This window comes from Numida meleagris, chromosome 1, assembly GCF_002078875.1.
Source record: "Numida meleagris isolate 19003 breed g44 Domestic line chromosome 1, NumMel1.0, whole genome shotgun sequence".
Taxonomy (NCBI): Eukaryota; Metazoa; Chordata; class Aves; order Galliformes; family Numididae; genus Numida; species Numida meleagris.
Window position 1 is genome coordinate 40,817,148 of NC_034409.1, and position 27,775 is coordinate 40,844,922.

A 27,775-nucleotide genomic window follows, 5' to 3' on the forward strand; every position below is an offset into this window, starting at 1 on the left:
TTTATCTCTTTCTAGGCCAGGATTTTTCTGCTTTAAATTAGAGAGCTTCCTCCTCTGCCTCCTCTTGGTTCCAGCAAGGCACCACAGCAGCAAGAGAAAGACTTCCAGGCTTATTAAGCAATAAGTGTGCACCAAAACCAAGAGAGGCCAGGAGACCTCAACAACAAAATTATGTTCCAGCAATGATTAACATTAATTATTAGCTGTGCTGATGTCCTAGATCTAATCTGATTGTATCATGACAAATAACTTTTTTAAGAATTTATTATGATTTTAATTTGAATTCTGTGTGTAACTCCAACAGTAAGTATGGAAGCAAGTCTTAAGAGTGGGGTTTCTGAACATCTGTGGGATTTATGTTGTCCTCAAAACTTGTATATTACTCTCAAACTCTAAAGTACTGTTATTGCTAGAGCTAGCAATCACAATACCGGAGGCTACTGCCTATCTAAATGAGAGAATTTTTGTATTACGGGATATAGATTGGAAGAACAATGTTTTAACCCATTAAAGGGGCTGATTTGTCTGCTTATCTGTCACATACATAATGTTTTCTACAATCTTCTGATTATAGCTACATTTTTAGAAACCATTTCCAAATGGTATTATAAACTGATTCTATTTTAAATCATATTTCCATGGCACCATATTCATCTCAGCAATGTCTATGCTGGGGAAAAGACATTTTTTCCAGTTGATGGATTAAACTATCACAGGTGCATCCTCGCACAAATCAGAATGGTTTTTATCTGCAGACACTGTTTCTGGGGAGAGGAACATGCAGGTACGTAATGCATGTGTGAAGAGCAATGTGCTCTGATCACAGCTGCGAGCAGCAAACAAGAGCCACAGAGTGACACCATGACCCACCAAACACCTGAAGCACTGCTGTGAGATAACCCTTTTGTTCATACACTTCACCACATTAATGTATAATTTGACACTGTGAAGGTTTAGGACCAGGACAGCACTGCTGAAACACTGAACATCAATATTAAAACTGAGTAGCACAAACATAACTAATACCAATGCTCTAAGAAATTATTGTTTATTGTCATGTCCTGCTGTATGGGAACTGCTGAGTCATGGCCTGAACCACTGATTGAGCACCTGAGGAAAGACCCAGTCAGCCCTGGGAGCACAGGTGAAGGCAATTCACCTGTGTGACCAGAAGGAGTGGAGCCTGGCTCTTAGGCCTCATTTTAGGGCTGACTACCACTGAGGAAGGATCTGCTTCTGGAGATCCCTCCTTGGTAGAAGACTCCCTGTGAACCCAGAATTGTCTGATATGAGTGAGCAATTTACTTCCCTTCCCTTGTAGCACCTTGCTATTGTGCTGGTCCTTCCATCTCTTTTGTAATGCCATTTCCATCGTGTTGGTCCTTCTGATCGCTACATCTGCAATTTTGAACAATTTCATCTTTTAGGGGAATTAGAAGTAGTGTAAATGTTGAATAACATTATTTTCACAATAGTTGACTTTTTAAACTTCAGTCAACAAGTCAGTCAACATCTTTAGTAGTCATAAAAATTTACATGTTATCAAAGCAAAACATAATGGTGTTACTGGTTGCAGGAAAGTAAGCCTGTGATTTGATGTACTAATCAAATTACAAGTAACCAGAGTTAATTCTTTTTTTATAAAAATTAGAGCTGAAGATGTTTAGTCAGATACTTACGTTTAATTGAAATATCAGCATATGTACACATTGTTTAAAACAAACAAAAGATTGTGACTAAGAAGCTCCTAGATATGCCAAGTAATTCAAATCCTAGTCTCAATTGACAGCAGGCTTTTTACCAAACTTCCACTGATCACAGTGAGTGGCAATTATCTATTCCTTGAATAGATTAAACGAAACTTCACATTGTGATGCTGACAAAATCACAGTACATGACAGCGATGTGGCAAAGGCACATAATTACAAGACTTGAAAGGATTTTCTAAATCCATTTAGGCTTCAATTTTTGAAGAAGCATACAAGTCATTTTGATGAGTTTGGTCAAGGGAACAGTTTTGACCTTTGCTGGTTTTGTTTGGCAGCATCTATGTTAGGACCAATAAGAGTGCTTGAATGTGAGAATGCTTGAATGAAACCTTCACTTTGACTCAGGATGGTGTGAAAGTAAATACAGAGCCTCAAAACTGAATAAAACTGGGTTTACGTTATTAGAAGTGGATGACAACTGAGACTGCTAGCGACTGCAACAACAAGTCAAGCTCTCTTTATGGTCCTCTTAGTATAAAAAGTGGTCAGGAAAGTCTTGGCAGTAGCATTTAGACTAGAGTGAGAGAGCAAAGGGATAAATGACATCCTTTCATTTTCACAAGGGAATTTGCCAATTAGCCTTTGCCAAGGAGGTATTTCTCCATCATTAGCAATTGGTGGCTCTAATATATCTGTTTTCCAAGACAGACACCAATTCCAGAATAGCTGAAAACATCAAGGAGCATCACTGTTAACTAGAAAAACACATTAAATCTCTTCCATAATATCTTCACATATATGGTATAGTGATTACACTAAGATTCGTCTTGTTATTAATAGAAAAGCAAAATACCAGTAAAGCAATGAAAATCTGCTCATCTTTACACACACGGATTTCCCTTAAAAATTGAGGAAGGGATAGTTCTTTCCACATCCAGATCTTTCTGCGGCTTGAAATCCTCCCTACTTAAGATGCTGATCAGAAGCAGAAAAAGGAAAAAAGGAAAAAGAGAAACCAGGAGGGAAGTCTAAAATAAAACAGAAAATGCTAGATAAGTGCTCCTGCCCTGTGCAGCTCCTTTCTCGAAAGCAAGCGGAAGACGTTTTTAGATGTGCTTTTTAGCTCAAAGTGCTCAAAGTCAAGTCTTAAAGCTTGGTTATTAGACGTACACACAGGAATGAACTTTACCCATATACATTTGAATATATGGGGCATGCCTCTTGTATAGCTTTACAGGAAAGCTGTATGCAGTGCCCTAGTGCTGCTAGGGGCTGCCCCATGCCAAACACAGCCAGCTCTACAGCCCCGCTGCAGGGCATGTCTGGGACTACCAGCCCTGAATGCAGTGCTGTGAGCAAAGTGTATTTAAGAAAGAGAAAAACAAACTAACCAACAAAAAACCACCAGACAGAGCGCGTAATAAGAGTGCAATAAGAGTGAGAAACAGCAGCAGTGACACTAAGGTCTGAGGTGAAGGAGGTTCCATGTGCTGGAGCAGACAGCTTCCCTGCAGCCATACACAGTAGGAAGGTTGAGGTCAGTCCACAACCGCATTCATATGCCCTACGGGTCTTGGGTACCTTGTACCTGTGGACTTGCTCAGCAAAGCTGCCTAGTAGCACCTAGTTTCTGTGAACCTCACACCTATGAGGAACAGGAGAACTTGCTGTTGCTAAGACATACATTTGCCAGTGACATGTTTCCTGAGTTGTAGTGCACTGCTGCTTTCTCTTTACACTTTAGGACTTAACACACCTGGCAGAGCTGGACAGATGGCAGATCTACCAGGTAATTGCCTGATATGAGGTCTACATAGTGCAATTTGCTGGCCTATGGCAAGGAAATGAGAAATGATGGCCAGAAGATTAGCACTGTGATAAAAATATGCTCATTGGCTGTGAGAACTAACTGAAATTGCTTTACTGCTTGCAGGTTTATTTGTTAGTGAAGTAACTCCTAAAGACTGAACTATGGAGTTTGAAGAAAAGGTAGAAAATGGAAATCCACTTGTTTTCTGTTTTTTCCCCCATCAGCAAAGAAACACGTCTGACTGCTTTCAGGGTCTACTACATGGAGGTGTCAGACCAGTAAACCTTCCTCTGTCAATCACATAAACCATGTTTGTATCTTCAAGAGGTAGATCACTATTAGAGAAATCCTTGAATCCTCTGAGGGCTGAAAGAGAGCTGAAGGAGCTGAGCTGAAAGGTCAAGGAGCTTTCACAGCTCCCTGGTAGAGGTTGGGGATTTGTAATTATCCTTAGGCTTCTGACTTTTTGTTCTTATATCTAGTAGTTTGGGACTATCTTTTCCTCTCGAACTTTGGTAGAAGAAAAACTATCAAGAAAGCACATGAAATAGTTTCATCTCATTTAGGAAATTTTAAGTTTTCTGTGTTTTATCAATGTTTTCTCTCATCTCTCCCTCCCTCACTGTAACCTTCCCAAATACCTTTTGAAGTAGTGTAAAGAATTAAGAATGAATGAAAAACAGTGTTTTTAAAACATGCTGCATAGCAGTAGAATTGGATAAAACATAGGTAATTGCTGTTTTTCTACAGAACTTCTGTATATCTCGATATATGCCATATATCTTGTCAAGAGCCATAAGATAATCATGATATATTAAAATTTTACACATGTTAAGCTAGCAACTAATAAAAACATCTGCCCAAAGAAAGCAGCCTGAATCGCACATGCTGGCATATAAAAAACCCTATATTTTCAAATAATTCACATTCAAACTTGTGACCAGCTATGTCAAAATTCCTGAAGCTGAGCATTCCTTAAACAGACCAAATGTGGCTTCTCTATGGAAACAGTAGCAGAATGGTGCAATAACAAATTCCATTGCTTTGCACTTAATAAAAATTAAATAATTAGCTTTGTTTTCAAATATGTACAGTGAAAAAAATTTCTCATTATATAGAGCACATTTTTATAAAAAACACAAATTTAAGTTCTTCTGTCTTGAATGAAGAAAACACAATGATATCTGTCTCTATTTCCTTTTGTATTTTGCTGTTTACATTTTTACTGTAGACCTAAAGGAGCTGTAAAGGAGTTTTAATAAACAGCAGAAGCTCAAGGTCATGCAACTTCAGCAAGTGGGTCTTCATACAAAGTGTCCTGGTTTTGTTTTGACCATTAGCTTGCATGGTTTCCAGACATCAGGTAATGACAGAGATAAAACTATGACAGACTATTCCATTTAAATGACTATATACCCACAATTAATGGCTATTGAGGCATATAAGAACTCATGTGAACTCTAAGAGTACCATCTAAAGAAATTACTTCTTATTAAGAGTTCATTTTCTGAAGTGTACATCAAATGTATTGGTCATTCAACAGATAATGTATGAGTAATACATATATACAGATATGGCCAAGGTTTGTGACATTTTGGAAGAAAGGAAGACAGTAAACTTAACAGTTAAGCATCTCTTATTATCCCCCTAAAACAGCAAGAGAAGATAATAAACTATCATATTACTATTGTCTATAATATCAATTTCTTCACTCAGCTTCTCTCAGGTAAGACAATTTATAATGAGAGAAAACAAAGTGTACATAGGAATAAAGGGAAACTGAGGTCTATAATGAAGACTGTGGAGGTGTAAACCACAGAGAAACAGCATGCGAATTATACTTCATTTGTGGGAAACTGACTAGAAAATTGCACCTTGAAATTCATCATGGAGTTGCCAAGGTTGGAAAAGACTTCCAAGACCATCCAGTCCAACCGTCCACCTTCCACCAATATTTCTCCACTAAACCATGTCCCTTAGTACAACATCTAAACATTTCTTTAACACCTCTCCTCCTCTTCTCCAGACTGAACAGACTGAATAAACCTAATTCCCTCAGCTGTTCCTAATGAGACTTGTGCTATAGACTCACCAGCTTCACTGCTCTGGATATGCTCCAGGGCCTCAATGTCTTTCTTGTAGTGAGGCTGAAAACTGAAGACAAGGTGTAGTCTCACCAGAATTGAGTACAGAGGCCAGGATGCCATTGTCCTTCTTGGCCACCTGGGCACATTGTTGGCTCATGTTTAGCTGAGCATCAACCAACACCCCCAGGTTCATGTCTTCCACACAGTCTTCCTGCCACTCTGCCCTGAGCCTGTAGTGTTGCCTGGGATTGTTGTGACCAAAGTGCAGGATCTAGCACTTGCTCTTGTTGAACTTCATCCCATTGATTTTGTCACATTAATCTACATCCAGATCCCTCTGAAGGGCCTTCCTACACCCAGGCAGATCAACACTTCCTCCTAGCTTGACGTCATCTGCAAGCTTACTGAGGGTGCACTCAATCCCCTTGTCCGCATCATCAATAACAATATTAAACAGGACAGGCACCTGGGGACCAGCTCTTGTGACTGGTTGCCAGCTGGATTTAATTCCATTCACCACCACTCTCTGGCTTGGCCCTACAGCCAGTTCTTTACCCAGCAAAGAGTGTACCTGTCCAAGCCACAGGCTGCCGGTTTCTCCAGGAGAATACTGTGGAAGTCAGCATCAAAGGTTTTGCTGAAGTCTAGGTAGGCTATGTCAACAGCCTTTCCCTCATTCACCAGGTGAGTCACTCAGTCATAGAAGGAGAACATGTTAGCCAAGCAGGACCAGCAGGGCCTGATCCCCTAGCTGTCCTGCACCTATCCTGTGATCTCAAGATGATCTGGTCCATAACCTTCCCTGTCACCAAGGTCAGGCTGACAGGTCTGTAATTCCCCGGATCCTCCTTATGACCCTTTCTTGTAGATGGGAGTCACATTGGCAAGCCTCCAGTCCACTGGGACCTCTCCAGTTGACCAGGAACACTGATAGATGGTGGAAAGTGGCTTGGTAGTCACCTCTGCCGGCTCCCTCAGCACCCACCATAGCACATGATAATTTCTGAGTTCTCAAGTTTGAATATATACAAGTTTATTTTTGATTTTCAGTTTTATTGCAAGCTCTGCAGTGTATTTTAATGAAGTAAAATGATGTATTTCAAACTCTTTGTATTTAAATACACGTTTAGTATTATTAATATCAATAGATATTAATCATAGAATCATTTGAGTTAGAACAGACTTTTAAATGTCATCTAGTCCGACTCCTCTGATATGAACAGGGACATATACAGCTAGATTAGGTTGCTCAGAGCCTGGTCCAGCCTGACCTTGAACGTCCACAGGGATGGGGCTTCCCCCATATCTCTAGGCAACCTGTTTCAGTGCCTCATCACTCTTATTGTAAAAAAAACTTTTCATTATATCCAGTCTCTCCCCTCTTTTAGTTTGAAACCATTTCCCCTTGTCCTGTCACCACAGACCCTGCTAAAGAATCTGTCCCCTTCTTTCTTCTAGCCCTGCTCTAGGTACTGGAAGGCTGCTATCAGGTCTCCCCGGAGCCTTTTCTTCTCCAGGCCCCAGGTTTCTCAGCTTGTCCTCATAGGGGAGGTGTTCCATCCATTGGTTGTAGGCTTAATAAAGTCTTTTTTTTATTATTTATTATTTTAGCATATATGAATCATGAACAGTACATTCTCTGTTTTCTGTACAGCTTTAGCACCTCAAATTCTCTTTATAGATGAATACTTCTTAAAGTATATTTTAGCTCTGAGATTAAGAGCCAAAAAAGTCAAATTAAATGTATCGTGCCTCTATTTGACTAAATAGCCAAGCCTTAGAAAATCATGTAGGATTAAAGTCATGTAATTAAAATGCTGAATTAGTGCAGTATATACTGACTGAAAATTTTATGCTTGTGAGAATATCCTCTGGTGAAGACATTCAGTTGGCTCACAGTTATCCCTTTTACAAACAGCAGAAATATAAACTAGTGCAATTCCCAGTATTTACAATAAACCAGAAAACACTGCAGAATAATTAATCCACTAATTGAAAACTTACCATGTATTCAAAGTTTCAACTTTACATTTAATAATCTTAATGCCAGTTACAGTTCATACAGTTAATTGCAGGTTTGGAATTCAATGGAATAATAGAAATAATAAAAAGATTTAATTAATTTACTTCTTCATATGTGAAACAGTGCATTATATTGCTACACTTACAATTTTTTTCAAATTAGCTAAAGAACAATCAGTCATAATATAAAAGTGTACTTGTGGAAATAGTCTAAGAAACCTGGCTTTATTCAGTAATGAAGGGCTATATAAATGGCTCCCAATCACCAGGAGGCCAGAGTATTTAGAAAGGAATAAAAGCTTTTGCAGTTATCCATCAATCCATCAATTTGACAATTTTCAGTTATGCTTTTTTTTTTGTTGTTTGTTTGTTTGTTTGTTTGTTTTAGAAAACTGAAGCTGGATGTCCTTTTGTAGTTGTTACAACATCCTAGGAAGATCTTGTGCCAAGAGAAGAACACGTAAAGCAGAACTGCCTTCCTTTCGTGATCTCCCTGCAAGATGTTGGGAGAGGAGGTAACTACAAAGCTTGCAGCAAGGTTGATGACTAAAAGTTTATGTATTTGGATTATGTGTAGCTGTTGGTAAGGATTATATTCTGTCTCTGAACAGGATGCTTTGGAAAAAATTACAAAATCTGATAAAATTGGAAACAAATTTGAGGAATTCAAGTCTAAAAACTAATCTGCACAAGATAAATTTTCACTGAGAATTGTTTCAAAGTCTGAAGTAGAACAAATACTGCATCTCCTTGTTAGGAGTCTTCAGAGTTAAGAATTTGGTTGCTTCCTTATGTATGCGTTCATACATAAGAATCTAAAATTACATCTCTTTACCTAGTGACGATTTGGATATAACTAAATTACATTGGAAAGAGCTTCTTTCACACCCTTTATGACTGAACTGGTTTTCTCCACTGGAGAAAATAAATAATATTTTTAAGTATGAGAGGTTTTGTTTTTAGTGTTCACACTAAAAGAGAAATCTAGAACATGAAATAAGTTTTTTATTAAAGGCCTCTTAATATTTCTTTTCAGTTTGTGGAGAGAACTCAGAGAAAAATATTGAAGCCTAAGACTATTCTTTCAAATGAATTTCAAGATTTTTCACTGTTATCCACACATGGATTATACTTTTTTTTCCAAGTTTCAACTTTGAGAATGGTCTTTAACGTCTTGTCTAAGCTATTCACTCCACCTACTGCTTAAATTAAGAGGATGACTCCTCAGTCAGAATTCCTCCAAGTCATTTTAAGAGAATGTACCTTGTTTTCTCCATGAAAAGAAGAAGCTGTACCATAGCTTAACTGAATGTGAAGCTTTTAGGAGGCTGCAATCTGGTGAGGTGATTTTTATTCTAAGCAATGACTTAAACTGGGGAACCAGAGTTTGTATATAATAATTTTAATCATTTCTAAGCAAGGTGTCTAACCCAAGATGACCTCTTAGGTACCATTTTTAGTCAATGGACAAAGACTGATATCTTCACAGTGCTGACAGGTGATACTGACTATAACCTCCACTGTCTCTAGAGCAGAGATAACTACAGTAAGTTTGACATTAAACTTTAGGTAGGAAAATCAGGAGACAGAAGAGCATGTAATAAATTCTAAATTTTATCCTCATTCTTATGGTGTTTTATACTTTTTTTTTTTGGACAAAAAAAAAAAGGGAAAAAGGAAAAAAAAATCATCACAAAGTCCAAAGAGAACAAGCTAAACTAAAAAAAAAAGTTTTGATTTCTAAAGGCAGGAACAAGGACACACTTGTTCAACAGCAATTAATGGATTCTGTTCTGATTTTGGTGTTACTGAATATAATACAAAGAATGAAAAGGTAATCCATGAGTAGTTGACGTATGCCATTCTTTTAAAAAAGCATCAATTAATGTATTTGTTTTTTTTTTAAAGAAAACAAATTGAAAGACCAAAAAATTCTTAAGTAATGGTACAGAATTCTGTAACTAAATCCAAAATTATGCATTTTTCCATGCTTGCGAATTACTATTAACTCTCATTGTAAATGGTACTATTTGCAGACTGAAATACTAAAATTGCTCTGCCAAAGTTAAAATAATGTTGGAAATTTAGAAGAGACTGGGGATTAGTCATGCGTAAATTCACAATTTTACTCTGCATAGAAGCAATTGTGAACATGGAATCGCAGAATCATTAACATAGGAAAAGACCAGAAGGATCATCTAGTTCAACTGCTGGCCCATCACCACCATGCTCATTCTAGCAGTACAAATCATAGTCAAGTTACAGTATTGGTCCATTCAAGGGGTATATCCAGAAATCCATAGTGATTCAAGACATCAGATGTATAATTTTCTTACGCTACAGCGTAAATAATTTCTCAAAGTTCTCTTAGTAGCATAAACTTCCCAGAAAAAAAAGTTGTTTTACATTTGGTTTTTTTTTCTTTTCCAAATTGGCAAGAACATACTTCATTAGCTATTAGTTATATAAACTCTATTGTACTTGTACTTCAATTGCATGTTATATCTTAAAAGAAATTAAAGTGATGGAAATGTTTATCAAGAACTTCTTCTGATAGCTCCCCATAAAAAAAATTTAGCTGAAAAGTAAATTATTAAACACACGATATGATAAAAAATAGTTTCTATATAACACAGAGCCAAATTCTTTTCTCAACAGTACTTCCCAAATTCCCATTAACATTTCCCCATTCATGTATACAAGCTCAATTTTGGCTCAATGACTTCAATTTACTGAATAGATACAGTAAAAAAAGATATATGACCTATTATACTACAAGTGAATGCATTTCTTCTGTTAACAAAATAGATTTCTTACTCTACTTTCATCGGCAGTAGCAACTCCCCTTTTCTGTTTTCAGTCATGAGATATATTTGTTTAAGCAAGAAAGATTAAATTACCTTTCTTCCAAATTTAGTATTACACATCTTCATATTAAAATCCAATTTAGAACAAGATTAAATGGAATAAGTATAGACTCTCATTGCTTTCCTCATTTTGTTTACTGCTGTTCTGCTGATTTCAACTGACAAGAGCATTGAGCTGGGAGGGAAGCAAGGTAAATTCAGAAGGATCTGTGAATATATTATCACTATCTTTATTTAGCAGTGCCATCAAGTCATATAGGAAAAAAATAACATGAATTTAGCATTTTGATAGGCTGAGACCTCACTTGTAGTACAATATTCAGTGACCCTGAAATATATATGTGAATATATACTATGAAGTAACCTCGAGATGACAGACATCTCTGGGCAATAAATTACCAGTCACAAAAGGAGGCTTTGCATTTCAATTACACAAAAATCCAAGATATGTAAAACATACATTAGGGCAGGATATGGTCCTTTGAATGTTATTCTCAATGCTCGTACCAGCAGCAACCGTCATCTGAAAAAGGGGGCAACAGAGATTCTGCTAAATGGAACAGAATTTTGAAAAGTGCTACAATATATTTAAATTAAACCATGCTAATAAGATGACTTTTATTATCATAATTCAAGCAAGCTGATAATGAGAGAACAAAAATGTGGCTCAACTGACATTCACAAAGAAAAAAATTGAAGTACTGTTACATCTCCTGACTTATGAGGTGCTGAGAACAACCAAATACTAAGACACTTGTGTGTTCTGTACTGTGTTCTGCAGAAGAGAACTCTGAAGCATTGTTAAATGGTCAGATAACTGTGGATTGTAGCTCCATGGCTAACTTTAAACTGAGGTCTCTACATACACCAAATGATTAAAACCTTTCCAAGAAAGAAGGAAAGTAGGATTTTCTCATCCAAATTACTCAAATTAACATTTTTTATGGACAGACACTAAAAAATAAAGTTACTAAATTATAAGGAAGAATTTACCTATGAAACTTATAAATTTTTCATGGTCTCTCAGACTTCCTCACTGCAGCAAAAAGCTATATGTTGTTAGAAATCTGAAAGTCCCTTCAGCTACCTGAAGAATATATTTTAGCATTAAGCACTATTTTCCTTCCTTTTTCATCAGTTTTTCATGTGTTTTTGCAGAGCCTAACGTACAGCATACTTCTTTAAAAACGACCCTTACTAGTAGGCAGTCTGACATTTCTGCAGATCTCAATTTAGAGGGAACTAACAGCAGACATTTTCAAAAATTTCTACAAGTACATTTTTGACATCTGGTTCGATCTATTCTGACTGCCAACTTAAAAAAATGAGTTACAGACTAACTCTCCAAATAATTTCTTTCCATCATTGAGAGAGTATGTAACAATACACACAATGTTCAACCTAATTATAGTTCAGCTGCATTATCTCTCAAAGTAATTACTGATCAACTTTGATACTGTGACTACCAACTCAGATGAGAAAACCTGATATTCTGAACGGACAGTATTTCTATTAGAAATACTTCAACACTAAAAAATATAACATTTGAAAAATGCAACACATTGCAAGATATGTTTTATAATGACTTTGCTACTATAATTTATGATGAATTTTACCTTGACGATATAACTTATTTATGCAGAAAATAAAAATGTGCACATTTTCAGTATTTTTAACATCAGCCACAGGCAGATATCTATCTATGAAAAATATTGCTGATGCACTTCACATAGTGATTTGCATCAGTTTTTAAATATTTAAAATGACTTTAAACTTTCAGTGCTTTAAAAGGGAATTATGCTATCAGTGGGAATAAAATGAGCAGATTTGAATTTTAAGCAAAACTCTCCATCTATGCTTTTTGATTGGTTTTAAAGGAAATTTCACTTCATATCAAGTAGCTACTTTTGAAAAGAACATTTCCATGCAAAACAAATTTGTGGTCAACTCATGGATAATGTTTGGGTGGATTTTTAACATCACTTTTGATACTGAATTTTGTAAGGAAAACACAGCCCACATTATGTTAGCATGACACTTTTGTAAATAAAAAATAGCACAAGGAAACATATGTTAATGACTTTATTCATTATTTTACCCATCTTTCTTTAATATTACCTTAATACTCATTTAATTCAATTTCAACGTTCATATATACACAGCTACCAAAAAAGTTCAAACAAATGCACATGGATTAATGTGTAAATTTACACATCTTTTGCACATCTTTTTACTTATATACATAAAATACGTACATTATATATCTGATGATTTCTGATAATTTTGTCCTTTTGTGTGAAAAGGTGGACTACTGTATACTTTTGACTGCTGCATCTGCACACTGTAAACTAATTCATATTTACTGTACATCACTGATTTAATAGCACTAGGCTCTGAGTAATTTTAGCAAAACTTTTCATATTTTGTTTTAAATATTTTCCCCCTCTTCTGTATTATGTAATCACAGTGAAAGGTTTATTAATGTAAGGTATAAAATGAACTGTCTTCAATTCTAGCAACTGATAGGTTTTAGATCCAGTATTTTTACTCTTCTTGTCTAGTATGGGAAACTTTTTGTAACTAGAAATGAGTGATTCTTGATATTTCAATACTGCAAGACTATTTCCTTACAGTGTGGTCATTTTCTATGCAACTGGAGTAATTGTAGCTAAATTGGCAAGTTTAAGAGAAGAGAAATGGAATAAAAATATTCAGTAAAAAGTATAAAACTTGTGCATTATTTCTAAAGTTGTTTGTCTTCAAACTATGCATGCTAAGGCAAATACATTTTATTGTCATATGAGAATTTAGAGACACAAAATTTGTGAATGAATTATGCAGTATAAGTAATGCGGCAATTCTTATGCCTGTTTATAAAATATTTATTCTACTCACAAAAGCATTTAATATTATGACACCTACTTAGTACTTTCTACTCTGGTAACTGGAAGCCATTAGAATTAATATTCATGAAGCTTTCTATTACAGTTTGGTTTTCCTCATTGAGAAAATGAATAAGCATTTGAATTTATCATAGGAGATAACAGAGTCAACAGGGTGAGAAAAATATCAAAACTGAAGGCCTAGAAAATGCATCTATTCTGGCTTGTGATTAACACTTCAGCTACTATTTGCTGTGAACCACACACATGTGCAGGGACATATTCTCAAGCTATATCCTAAATGGTGGACCCTTTCCTCTCCCTGTTAAGTTTCCATATTAAAAAAGCCATGTGTGAGGCTGTGGCACATCTGAAAACACTTCCTGGATTGTAAAGGGAAAAAGCATCACCTACGAAAAGGCCCTTTAGTAAATACACAAACTGCATCTCCTGGAGTCACAGTATCTAGCATTATTACGTTCCTGAGCATGCACCATGTAGCAATTACATTTTTTTCCCTGCTTAGTTACACCAGGCTTTCACATGAAACAAGACATTTTCCTAAACATGAACATCATTAGAATCCAAACCTTATCAAGTCCCGAGTCAAAGCTCTAGTAAAGCAGGAAAATCTGCTTTCAGTCACAACATGACCAGTAGAGCATTTAATTTCAAGGCCATGACAAAAATAAGGACATGTATTCAGATTTGCTAGGATAAAAAAAAAAGTCAAGTTTCATAGTCAGTGATAGCCATAGCTGTTCACAAGTTCAAAGACATTCACTGAATAAATCTAATTTGTTGATAGACTGAAGAAAACATTGAATGATTAGGAAGCTCCATTCTTTTGCTTTTGTAACATAGGTATCTGACAGGTCAGATCTGCTTAGTAGAAAACTAATGATAACCTTTTTGTCATACATAATAAAAGTTCTCCCTCAGAGCAATATTTGGTGCTTCTTAACAATAACTTTGTGGCATCTATTCTTACATCAAATAGCATTTTGGACTGTGATGACTAAGTATTTCAGTCTATTGAAAATTTCATTTACACACGCTAATTACCGTTTCTTCCCTCATGCTTGTGTAATCTCTTTGTTGGGGAGCTAGCTGAGGTCATATTTAGAAAGCTAACTGAGCAGCCTTCAACGTTAAAAAAAAAAAAAAAAAGAAAAAAGTAACTTTCTAGATACAAGTAGAAATAGAAGGTACTTTCCTCTGGAAAGTAGATGTTCCCTTAGTAGTGGAAGAAAAAAAACACTTCCAACATACATAAGATTAAATATTTCAAAATGTTTATACTTCACAGTGAATTCATTACCTATTCTCTGCAACAACCATCCCAGGACACACAGACCAGGATATTACCTTCAACACAGCCTATCCTGAAGAAGTGTAACCTGCTACATGCGTTATCCCATGCAACTAGTATCTACTTCAGTGAGCAGTACCTTCAACACTGAAACCAGTTTAATCTAAATTCTAATGATACATACACGCAAAATACACTAATACAGAATCAACAGAATGAATAGTTTTTATTTTATTTGTGTCTTTTGTTTTTTAAGCCACTGTATTTTCAGGTAACATTTGTAATAGAAAACAATGGTACATGCTATTTTCCTTCCTAATTAAAAAAACAAACCAAAACACTCCACAACATCAACAATATCCTTTCCACTTAATCTAATGCTTTACATTGTTCCATTATACTCTCAGTATCCCATAGGGGTTGTCTTTGTGAGAGGCCTCTTAACCTAAGCCGTCAGCAGGATGTGAGCAGAAAGGGATCTTTTACTGTTGTACCAAAATATATATCATTCATTTTCCTTCCTCCATCGAAAACATCTTGTAATACGATTTATGAAAAAGTTTCATGTATCTTTCCATTCAGTTAGACATTCAGTGAAGCGTAATGACATTGTAAAGATGGCAAGAAAATGAATGGTCCTAAAATATCAGCACTGTGCTGTTAACTCCATGGTGTTGAAAGCAGCCATGCTCTAAAATTTAAGCAAGAAGAACAGAGTCTCATTTTATGACCTGAATTAATCTGAGCATATATGTATACAAAAAAATACATACTAAATTTATATATGTAAGATGCAATATAAGATCATAGGATCATAGAATCATTTAGCTTGAAAAAGACCCTAAGGATCAAGTACAACAATCTACCTGACACCACCAAGTCCCATCACTAAAACATGTCCCATAGTGCTACATACACCGTGTATCTTAAATATCTCCAGGGATGGTGACTCCACCACTTCCCTGGGCATCCCCTTTCAATGCTTGACCAACCTCTCTGTGGAGCCTAATATCCAAACGTAACCTCCCCTTGTGCACCCTGAGGCTGTTTCCTCATCTCCTTTCACTTGTAACCTGAGAAAGGAGACTGATACCCTCTTCTCTGCAACCTCTTTTCAGGCAGTTGTAGAGAGCAATGAAATCTCCCCTCAGCTTCCTCATCTCCAGGACTAAACAGCCCCAGTTCCCTCAATTGCTCCTCATGAGCCTTGTTTTGTAGTCCCTTCAACAGCTTTATTGCTGATACTCAAGCAACTAAATACCTTTGTAGCAAGGGGCCCAAAAGTGAACACTGTACTTGAAATGAGGTCTCTCCAGTGCCGAGTATAGAGGGACAATCGCTTCCCTGGTCCTGCTGCCCATGCTACTTCTGATGCAAGCCACGTTAACATTTATAGTTGTATAGACATATAAGAAAAACTGACATAAGTTTTACAAATACACACACATCTATATCTAGTTACATATATACCTGTACATACACTGTGTGCAAATTAATAAATTTTATATGCTTGATGATTATGATCTGGAACAAAAAAATGTAAAAAGAAATAAAAAAATTCAATAGTAGCTCTCTAGAACGTACATGGTATGTACAATGTCCCGTACATATTTGATTTTGTACGTGAGAGTATTTCCATTGAGCTACAGGGAACTTGCTGTCTCTGTAGAGTTAAAACTACAAGTAAGAATTTGCAATATCTGGCCTTTAAAACCTAATATGTAGAAAGATAAACCTTGCAGGACAGAAATCTTCCCACACTACTGTTACATGTTGATGTAAAGTGAAGTAATATATAATTAAGCATTTTAAGCAGATAATGAAATCAGTATTTGTTTACCAGTATCACAGTGACTGAACCGTCTTATTATTCCTTGATTAATAATTTAAAAAATCTTTTAGGATATGAATGCTGAATAACACCGTAGTTAAAATACCCTCTTATGTTTAGGCTATAAAGTAGTGACTTAAATGTATTGAACTTGGGACAATTTTTTTTGGTCGCAAATAATGACTTGGAATAGTGATCACTGGAGCAGTGTTTGGGTTCATATAGCCATTAAAATAATCCAAGATCATGCCTCTGCGTTGTACCAAGGCACAGAAATAATTCAGGCATATATTCCATCATTAAACATTAAGTTGATAGCAGTTGTCTAAAAAAGGAACTGACTAGTTCTTAGTCAAAGAAAGAAAAATATTTCCTTGCCTAATTGCCAGAAATTCCTTCACATAACATCATCTCAAACTACAAAACATTTTTTTTTCCAAGTGTAGAAAATAAAGGGGAAGCTCAATTCATACCATATAAAAACATACATCTTGGAATGTTGCACTAATTGGTTTACAAACTTTGTGAAAATCACACTGACTACTCCTCTAGTTGGTGTAATGTGTGCAATGAAGCATGAAGAGCTTGATATTTATGTTCCAGGTGCAGTTCCAAGTCATTTTATTGATGCCTGTTATTGAAAAGAAGGAAAGAGGGGTAAAGAAAATGAAAAAAAAAAAGAAAAAGAAAAAAACCAACAACCCCAAGCAAATACACCTGAAGTGCTTTAATCCTGCTCTTCTAATCACCCAGCTGCCAGACATGTTCACAGCATACAGAAGCAACACATCTTCCCACCTCAGCCCAGGCTGAGGGGATGGAACACACAGCAGTTCCTGCGTGCCTGCCCTACAACGAGACAAACCTCATTTAGGGAGATGAGCTAAGAACAATTCTGAACTGTGCATGTGGTCCAGGAGACCAGACCTCTGTGTGATGTGGCTTTGATAAAGCTCGAGTGTACCTGAGGATCCTATACAGGTTTCAATAACCTCACGGATCTTATGGGAAAGAGAAATCTCAAGAATGGGGCATGGTTCACAGCGAGATTCAATACTCCCATAAAGTCAAAATGAAGCCAAAATTCTGAAAATGTGTTTAAAATACAGTGAATCATACTTGTTCTAATTTGAAAATTGTGCTTCCTGTAGACCCATTCTAAGCGTACAACTCCTGCAGACAGCACAGCCATTTTCAGCAGCAGCACAGTCTTGCCTGCCCCACAGAAGTGAGGTGAAGCCTATTCAAAGGCTGTTCCTATTCCTCAGACTTTTTAAGTAGGATAAAAATAGTAAAACCTTTTTGGTAGAACAAAACAATGTCTTCTTTTGTTTTATTTCATAGTAATAAGTATATCCCTGATTTTCCTTAACACCTGTGACCATACATCGAGTTTTCTGGAAACAAATGGAAAATTTGCTCCCGGTATCCTGGAAGCAGGATGAGGAAGAAGAAAAGGTGCCTATGTGTGAGCACAGAATGTGGTGCCTTCCTGCACTCCTGAGACAGATTCTGCTCTCCTGGGTCAATGGAAGACCCTTGGACATGTCTATTCCATTTGAATATGACCACCCAAATCCAGCAATCCATGTACATTAGGGAGGCCCTGAACAGTTCTCTCAAGCTTTAACTTAACAGGTAAAGATGATGAGGAGTAAAGCACAGATGCCTTTATTGAGGACTGTGACACTGTTGATCTCCCTCAGTGCTCTTTTCTTTTTTAATGTCCCAATCAATGACTTTAGACAGCACACAGGTATAGTTCTGGTTCACAATAATGTTTTTACATCATCTATTATATATGTATTTTCAGAGAAAATTTATTACAAAGCCTAAATTAAGCTTTCATTTATGATGATTTCCCTGTGGGTATTTTAATACTATGTAGTGTTTACGTGAATTTATTTCTGACCTACTTAATTTGGCTATAGAGAAAAGAAGGAAATCTGTTTTTTTTTTTTTTAAAACTACAGAGTTGGACAATGTTAACGAGGAAAATAAAAAGTACATAAAAGCTCTCTGTTCCCCGACAATGCAAGAGCAATGAGGCTTTTTCATTAAAGCTCTGCCCATTCTAATTCCAGCAACAATAGGTCTGCTGAGATTAACAGCCTAAATCCTAGATCCCACAAAATGAAATTTAATATTCTATTTTCTACAGGTTAAGTACCACTTCTACAACTATAACCTCATTCTATAAGCTCAATAAGTACAGTTAACATTGTCACACATTCATTTTTCTCACAGTCTAAGAGAAAAATGTTCACTAAGAGAAAAAAGCACACAGAGAAGTAGATATTTGAGTAGAACCGTACTCGATTTGGTGGTTTATTTTAAATATATATCCTTCTAGAGGAGACATAGTTGAAAAAACACAGCTTGCTATTGAATATATGAGTGAGATAGGCGTATGATACTACTAATTCCTGGGAGATTTACTGTTACTGTGTTGGACCAGCTTATACGCAATCTGCCTCTTTCCCTCCCTGATGGTACGACACTATATGTCCTGAAAATGTCAGGGCCATCATATGCATTATTACTGTCTTACAATAATTATTACTTAAAATAAATTTTATTAGAACTTGCCATCATGTTAGCTTGGCACTGTGCAAGTAAGCTCTGCGAATATTTCTTACTAGAAAAATGTCAGAACAATTAATATGTATATAAATAAATTTTACTTGGGATACTTATACGTTGGTTTGGATGCCTTTTTGTTTTTTCCTGATGAGTTTGAAGCCCAAGCCACAGAGTTCAGCAGCAGTAGTACTTCTTTCCCTTAAAGACCCCCAAATCCTTTGAGTCCTCAAAAGATGCTGGAATACCAAATAAATATACAGAATGCAGTGCTACTTTCATGATTTATACAGTTTCAGGATCTGAGGCTGCTTATGATGCTGCCAAGCAGCAGCAAAGACAAATTAACAAGTATTTGGTCTTTTTCTCAGTTGTTCATAACAATTTAGGGCAATGGCCAGATGTCAGAAGTCAGTTCAGCTTCACTTTAATGTCATGTGAAAAAGCCGTAAGCAATGGCAGATGCGGGCAGTGAAACTGCACCTTGGGAATGCAGCCCATAGGTGGAGGATATCAGCAGAGAGGAGTTGGAAGCATTTCCAGTGAAAATAACTAAGATGCTATAAGTGAGGAAGAGGGAAAACAGAAGGCTGATTTTAGTCTCCTCCTGAAAGAATCTGAAAAGTAGTGCATTATATCTGTGTCATATAAAATGAATTAACGGCATTAACCTGCAGGTGCAGTGCTTTCTCATATTGCACCAGGATGCGGAAGTAATGTGTTTGTACATGGGAATCCCAAAAGTTTAAAAAATCCAAAATCCAACCCCCTCCACACCATCAACATAAAAGCAAAACTACTGAGTTTCTCTACTGTAAGCAAATCTCTCCATTTGCAAGGAACTAAAGCAACAAATATAATAGATAAAAAAAAAACAACAACAAAATGCAGACAGCATTCCTTAAAATTAGGCTATATCACATCAGCCAAGATTTAATTTGTCTTACTACCTTACAATAATTATCTATAAAATATTTTTATGCACTTGTCTGGCAAGCCTTAGTACTTGGAGTAAATGACAGCTGGGTCCATGAGCCAGAAAGAAGTCCACGAGTCTTCTTTCATTTGCTGCAGCTCCAGTAGTCTCTGACGTGCAGCAGTAGCCAGAGTGGTCCAGGAATAAAAGGATATCCTGATACCCCAGATCGTGCAGCTGTTCTCTGCATACAGCTGTTCTGAATATGGTATAATGGTATAACAACCATTATCGTGCCCATATAAATCATGAGACTATAGCACAACTTAAAATGCTGAATTGAAGAGCACTCACTTCACTGATTACCATGAAAAGAATATAATAAAAATACAAAACATTACCCTGGCAACACTTGCTCAGACAGCCAAAGAATTAGCATCAAAGCATCACTGGATAAATATTGGCTTTGTTTTTTCCTCAGATTCACTCACACAACAACATGAAAGACTACAGATCCAGACAAAAACAGTCTTTTTGAATACACCACAACAGCAGATTTAGACAAATGTCTATCACTAAAGACAGAATCTAGTTTGCAAAACAGGTATTTGGGTCAAAAATCCAGATTAGAACCAGGACAGTTTGATAACAGCACTAACATTTTCTAATAATAATGAAAAATAGGATTTGATAAACCTTATTTTGGAGTAAGGAAAAAGAAATATACTTTTCTGACATTTTTAAAAAATATATATGATTTTTTTATCATATTGTCACTGAAAAGTTGGCAACTCTAACAATAAATTATCATATGATTTTATCCGCATGTTAAGTATGCTGCAATAATATTTTTTTTAAGCTAAAAACTGCTTATAAAACATAAGAAGGTGAAAAGAAAGATACGAACTAATAGCCTCCAGAAGAAGCATCCCCTTAGGACACAGAGCAAACCATCATGATGTAATGAAGATCTCAGCTTAGTGAATAAGGCAAGTTTTCCAACAGCTGGAAAAAGGGAGATCAAATGTAGATGTAGCAGATAGGGACATGGTTTAGTGGGCATAGTGGTGATGGGTTGACCATTAGACTGGATCATCTTAGAGGTCTTTTCCAACCTTAATGATTCTATGACTATGAAAATATCCAAATCAATTGAAAAAACAGCCCTACAGAGAAGAAAAAGAGAGAATGCAGATCAGTAAAGAGCAGCTGTGATACAAAATCTGCACCAGATCTGTACCTGAATCTGAAATTGAATTCTTTGCATACCTCATTTAAATTAAATGCAATTAAGAGTACTTGCAGTTAAAAGCTCAAGGTTCCTGACTTACCAGAGAAGAAGGCAGTATTTTGAAGTGTAGTTCTTAACATTTGTGTCAATTGCCTAAACTGAGTTGGTTTGAATATAGCACAGTCATCTCTCTTAGCCAAACAGACCTCAGTCTTGCTCATTAAGGAATGCCAAGCATAGACAAGGAGTTTTGTTATTTAATTCCATTTTTCTTGGCAAAACACAACACTTTGCTTTGAAAAGCTTTTTTTTTCCTACCACTGCTGCGTCATCACCGCCCACAGGAAGACATGGGAAAGGAAAACCTTAGTGGATGCCAAGCACACTGGATTTTCTGGCTGGCACAGGAGATAACCATATCTCCATCAGAGGGAAGCTGAGCTGAGTTCCCATTTCAAGCAAAACCAAATGAGTTGCTAGCTATTTTTGAAGGCTGCATCCCAAGACAGAGAATCTCCAGGCAATCAGACTACTGAGGAATGGTGACAGTCATATTTTCAATGAAAAATATAACATGCTGCATTCCTAACAGAGTTATAAGTTTCAAATGTAGCAAACTTCAGCTTGAAAACACTGAGAAAGAAGCTAATTTCATTCATATCAAATCCTTCTTCTAAGATTTTTTGTGTTTCAGTTGCAAATGGATTTAAAATGCAAAATTTGTCATCTACAATATCACAATTCCACATGCAGTGAAAAAAGAAAATACATCTTGCATATATAAAGATACTGCAGGAAACATTATAATTGCAAACATACAGAGGACAGTAAATTTACCAAAAGAGGCAGTGTAGATTGACTGCCTGCTCTTGGCACATGGAAAACGCAAAGTAATTCCACTTAGTAGAACCCGACATGACTCAAGTAACTTTTTCACTACAGTCTAAATTAAGTTGCATTGGCTTGCATGCACCAGAGATAGAATGTGGATGAATAGTCCTGGCTTGACCAACTCACAGGATTAAGCTAAGGATACTCCTTGAAAGGAATGTTTTTGAAAGCTCTGCAAACATCTCATTGCATTTGATAAGGAGGAGGAAGATGGGAGACAGAGGTAATTCTCTTTTCATTCACTAACCGTAGCACAGCTGCCAAGTCTGCTCACCAGAGAGACTCAGAGCATCACAGTCCCAAGGGTGGAAATCCAGAGGAAGCACTAACTGGGCACAGGACAGACACATTCCAAAACTCACAACACATATGCACAGATGTTTCCCAAGCAAATTCCTACTGACCACTGGAAAATGCACCAAAGGTTTACAGTTCTGTAAAGGCCTGAATTCTGAGAACAGCTCACTCCTGAGGTTAGTCTTACTGATATGAATGTGGAGGGCTCAGTACAACTAAGTATATCTTCAATCACTAATAATGTAACTGATTTTAAGGTGTATTACTCTAATCATTCTCACTTTGGTGTATATGGAAAAGACATTTATTAGGATGCCTTCGTGAATTTCTTCTCCCATCCATCCATAGAATGCTCAAAGTTGGAAGGGACTTTCAAAGGTCATCTAGTCCAACTCCCCTGCAATGAACAGGGACATCCACAGCTAGATCAGATTACTCAGAGCCTGGTCCAGCCTGACCTTGAACGGACATCCACAGCTGGATCAGATTACTCAGAGCCTGGTCCAGCCTGACCTTGAATGGACATCCACAGCTGGATCAGATTACTCAGAGCCTGGTCCAGCCTGACCTTGAACATCTCCATGGATGGGGCATCTACCACATGTCTGGGCAACCTGTTCCAGTGCTTCACCACCCTCACTGTAGAAGACTTTTACATTATATCCAACCTAAATATACCCTCTTATAGTTTGAAACCATTTCCCCTCATCCTAACACAACAGACTCTGCTAAAGAGTCTGTCCCTTTCTTTCCTGTAGCTTCCTTTTAGATACTGAAAGGCTGCTTTCAGATCACCTTGGAACCTTTTCTCCAGTCTGAACAGCCCTAGCTCTTTCAGCTGTCCTAACAGGAAAGGCGTTCCATCCCTTGGGTCATTTTTGTGGCCCTCTTCTGGACACACTCCAACAGGTCCACATGTCTCCTGTACTGAGGAATCCACATCTGGATGCAGTAATTCAAGTGAGGTCGCACCAGTGCAGAACAGAGAGGCAGGATCACATCCCTCAACCTGCTGGCCACGCTTCCTTTAATGCAGCCCAGAATACATTTGGCTTTCTGGGTTGTGAGGGCACATTGCCGGCTCATGTCCAGCTTGCGATGCACCTGTACCCTGAGGTCTTTTTTGGCATGGCTGTGCTCAATCCTTTCATCTCTCAGCTTGTATTGGTAGTGAGAGTTGCCACAACCCAGGTGCAAGACCTTGCACTTGGATTTGTCGAACCTTATTAGGTTCTCCTGGACCTGCTGCACAAGCCTGTCTAGGCCCCTCTGGATTGCATCCCATCCTTCAGGTGTATCTACTACACCACACAGCTTGGTGTCATCTGAAAACTTGCTGAGGGTGCACTCTATCTCACTGTCAATGTCACTGATGAAGATATTAAAGAGCACTGGTCCCAGCACTGACCCCTGGGGGACACCACTCATCACCGATCCCCATCCAGACATTGAGCCATTGACCACCATTCTCTGGGTTTGATACTGCAACCAGTTCCTCATTCATCAAACAGTCCACCCAACAGATCCATCTCTCTTCAATTTGGAGAGAAGGATGTTGTGGGGTAGGGTGTCAAAGGCCTTACTGAAGCCCAGACAGATAGCATTAGTGGCTCATCCCTTGTCCGTTGATATGGTTACACTATCAAAGAAGGCCACTAAGTTGGTCAAGCAGGACTTGGCCTATTTGAAGTCATGCTGGTTCTCCCATATTACCTCCCTGCCTTCCACGTGCCTTAGCATAGCTTCTAGGAAGATAAATCTCAAACTTCTCCGCATTTTTTTCTTGCAATTTTGGTGCAGGACATTAAATTACAAAAACTATGTTATTCTAAAATTGAAATGTTACTTAAAATTGTAGCAGTAGTCATAGGCAATAAGCTCAGAAAAAAAAAAAGGCTATCAAAAAGACCACATTTAACCAATATTTTAAATTTTAAATTGCATTTGATAAAGTGTTTTTAATACAGTATGTTGTCTTTAAAAATATCAAAATAGCAAACCTATGAAGAATTTCACCATTTGTTAGTTAACTTTCTCTCCAGACAGTGGTTTTGAATACGTCTTATGCACATGTATTGAAGGAATACATAATTAACACTGGCAGAGGATGTGGTTAATAATATATGAGACAGAAGAGTGTCTGTTTTAGTCATTATCACAGTGTTTGTTGTGGAACAGAGACACATGTTAGCTCAATAAATGCTCTGATTTGATAGCCTTAGCTATAAGTGTCATGCAAACTTAGAAGTACCAACTTTTCTAGCTGAGAACAGCTCTGCTCCCTTCAATGCAATCTTAACAGCGTCATGGTTTTACACATCCAGTTGTCTCAAACATAATGATGGGAGTGGTGACAAGCATTTGTAAGGAAAAAGCTTATTTTCAAGACATTTTGCATCCCTAGGCAGTACTGAATAATTAAATAGTATGTAGTGAGATAAATAACCAAACATTCCTGCAATAAGAATTTTAAAGAAATCACAGCTACAATTTCAGGTCAGTGTGTTTTGAAAACATACTCTGCTTCATCCATCTTTTAAATATCTTTGAAGCTATTATCTCTGTTGGACCTATCTTTATAGCAACACAGGGTCTGAGACAACCCTACATGTATGGTGAAACCAAAATACTTAACACGGATATTTGTTTAAGAGTGTGTATTTGGTTGTGCATCTTCAATTCCCCACATCCGCGTGTATGGTTTGGGTTTTCTGTTAAGACTGAAAAGCTTTAATACACTTGAAACCCTATGTTAGGCACTACTATATTGTTATTTATTTAGAAAAGAAGATTATAACATTATGACTGTGGTTATCACACTATCAGACACTAAAGCTGCATGCCCTCATGCCTTCTGTCCTTTACAGTCACCCTGCAAGAGTCTCTCTGCTTCTGTCTTAATGACTTAAGAACATTGCCACTGTGAGATAAGAGGTCCCCTTGTCAGTGTACAGCCGTAGCTAAGAGAGTCATACAGTAGGGAGGAAACTCATACCAAATTTAGTCTCTTCTATTTTCAGAAGATGGACAGGAACTAAATTCTGCTACTTTTCAAGTGACTGCCTGAACAATTAAGTTCACAAAAATATTTGGAGTTCTCTCATATCTCTTCTTTTGGATTTACTCCTCTTTACATATGATTTAACTACTTGTTGAGAGAGATTGACTCTTGTATCACTTGGGGTACATTCTACAGTAATGGCAAACCTGGATTCTTATATCTGGCTGACTCAGTTGTTACTGTTTTATACATGATGGATCAGTATCAAAACCAGGAGATCAGCACAGGCCAAGGAACAGCCTGGCTGCTGGTGTCATCTTCTAGGAGACTGATCCTGGATCAATGTCACAGTCACAAAAATGACAGATAAGATAGGATCATATCACACTTCCCTTAGTTTACTTAAATTACTCAAACTAACAGCTTCGCAATCAAACATCTCATTTTTTCTTTCTTTTCTGACAGTTGTTATTAATAGGAAAGAAAACAAAACATATTGCACTAATACCTCAGAATGGAATGGTTTATACTGTCATTTTTCTGCTGTGCTGCCAAACAAAAAGATCAGTTATTCACTGTCACTATTATGGTGATTCTGAGGTGATCAGATACTGCAGCGATGGGCTGCTGCGAGAGCCAGAACAAATGAAACCTTCTCCCTCTTGCTGTCTTCTGGAATTTAAATTAACCGCTTTCTTTTCTCCCACTTGCATAAGCCTCACCACTTTATCTCCAAATATAATTTCCTCAAAAGTATTTTCCCAACAGGATCAGATACACAAACTATGCAACTGGAGCATTTACTAACAATCAGATTTTTATATGCATGCCTGGTTGTGTCTGGTACTCCAGTGATTTTGTGGTTGTAAGACTAAAAGACTGAGTGTCAATGAAGAGATGAGAGCCCTTCTGTAGCTATCTATTTTTAATTCCATCAGAGAGGCCTAGTGTTATACACGTGACGGAAGAAATGTTAGTCAGAGGAAAGCAGATGGGATAGCTAATTTTTCTTTCACAGTGTTTACACATTACTGAAGTTTTGTTAACTCTCACAGCAGAAAAACAATACCCTGCTAATATGTAGCAGTATTCACCAGAATACTTCAAGGAAGAATATAGGCATTTTTCTAATTGTCAGAAGAATCTGCACTACTATAGTTCAGCTTACCAGCAGTACTGCCAGTTTGTTATTTTTCTTTTAAGAGAGACATGAAACGATCATCCCAAGAACTGAAACGAACATGGACTCTTCCATGGAATTAGCAATGTGCTATTGTTTCTAGACATCCAAAACTTTTGATATTGTCAGCACAAGGTCATGAAAAATAACCTTTTGGATAGGATATTTTTTCCAAATACATGAGGACACAGTGCTTTAATCAATATTCTGACAGTCTAAAGCCAGTCTTAGGATGATGTGCTGGTTTAGAAAAAAATCAATTTCAAATGAACTTGGAGTGAAGAAACCCAAGAACACATTTTGAAAGTGTCTGCGTGTGATATAACCCTTGTGGTATTTACAAATATGTATGCATACCTATTTCCATGCCACTTCTCAACGCTAAATACCCACATGGAAAAGGCTACTTACACTTTGAAAGTCAGATGGAATGATGACTACATTTTAATATTTGGTTGATGGCTGTTAAGTGTCACATCTTCACCTGCTGATGCTTCATTACGTTTTTGAATATGTAATAAACCTTCTGCTCTTTATTTTCTAAAATATGCCTCTGCTACTGCTTGCTGTCAGAATTTTGTCTTTCCTAAACTGTTGCTTATTGAGTACAGATTATGGTTCTAGAAAATGAGACATTGATTGCTAATTAATCCAATTGTGAAACACGCAAAATGCTTTAAAAACCTGGAAGGCTGCAAATGTTACTTGCAAGTACAATAAGCATTACATGTCTTATGTAGTAGTGTATTGTCTTTTGCTTTTACATCTCTTTTGCAGCCTCTTAATTTTGTGTATCAAGTTGTTACACATTGCAGTCTTTGGAGCCATGCCTACATTTCTATTCCCCCTGCAACAATGGGACCTCATCCTTCATTAGACTTTCTAAGTAGTATCACTACTACTGAAGAGTGTATATACCACATAGAGTATATAACAATCCTGAAGTTAAAAATAGTGCAAATTTTATGTCACAATATTGAATGTATAATATTTGTAAAGAACATTTTTATAGTAAGTTCAAGGTCTTTATATGAGGTATAACCTTATGATAAATGCTTACAAATGAAAGGCAGCAGGAATGGATTAAGAAGGATCCTGCAGATTAGCGATCTGTAAAATCATGAGACAGAGGCAGAGCAGCAGGCAGCATTTCTGAACA

General features: G+C 37.0%; 1 protein-coding gene across 22 annotated transcripts in view; it reads right to left on the reverse strand.

The window, feature by feature from the left end:
• Positions 1-27,775, reverse strand: part of PPFIA2 (PTPRF interacting protein alpha 2) — a 209,645-nt gene that overhangs the window by 136,268 nt on the left and 45,602 nt on the right. For 15 of the 22 annotated variants that reach the window (XR_002434677.1, XR_002434679.1, XR_002434678.1 and 12 more), the window contains one exon: positions 10,956-11,018. The exons of the other annotated variants lie outside the window; for them this stretch is intronic. Coding sequence is in view for 10 of the 15 variants with exons in the window: in XM_021385272.1 (XP_021240947.1) it covers positions 10,956-11,018 (63 nt within the window). In the remaining 5 variants the exon portion in view is untranslated. Of the gene's footprint in view, positions 1-10,955; positions 11,019-27,775 lie in introns of those variants that run through there. 22 annotated transcript variants of the gene reach the window in all.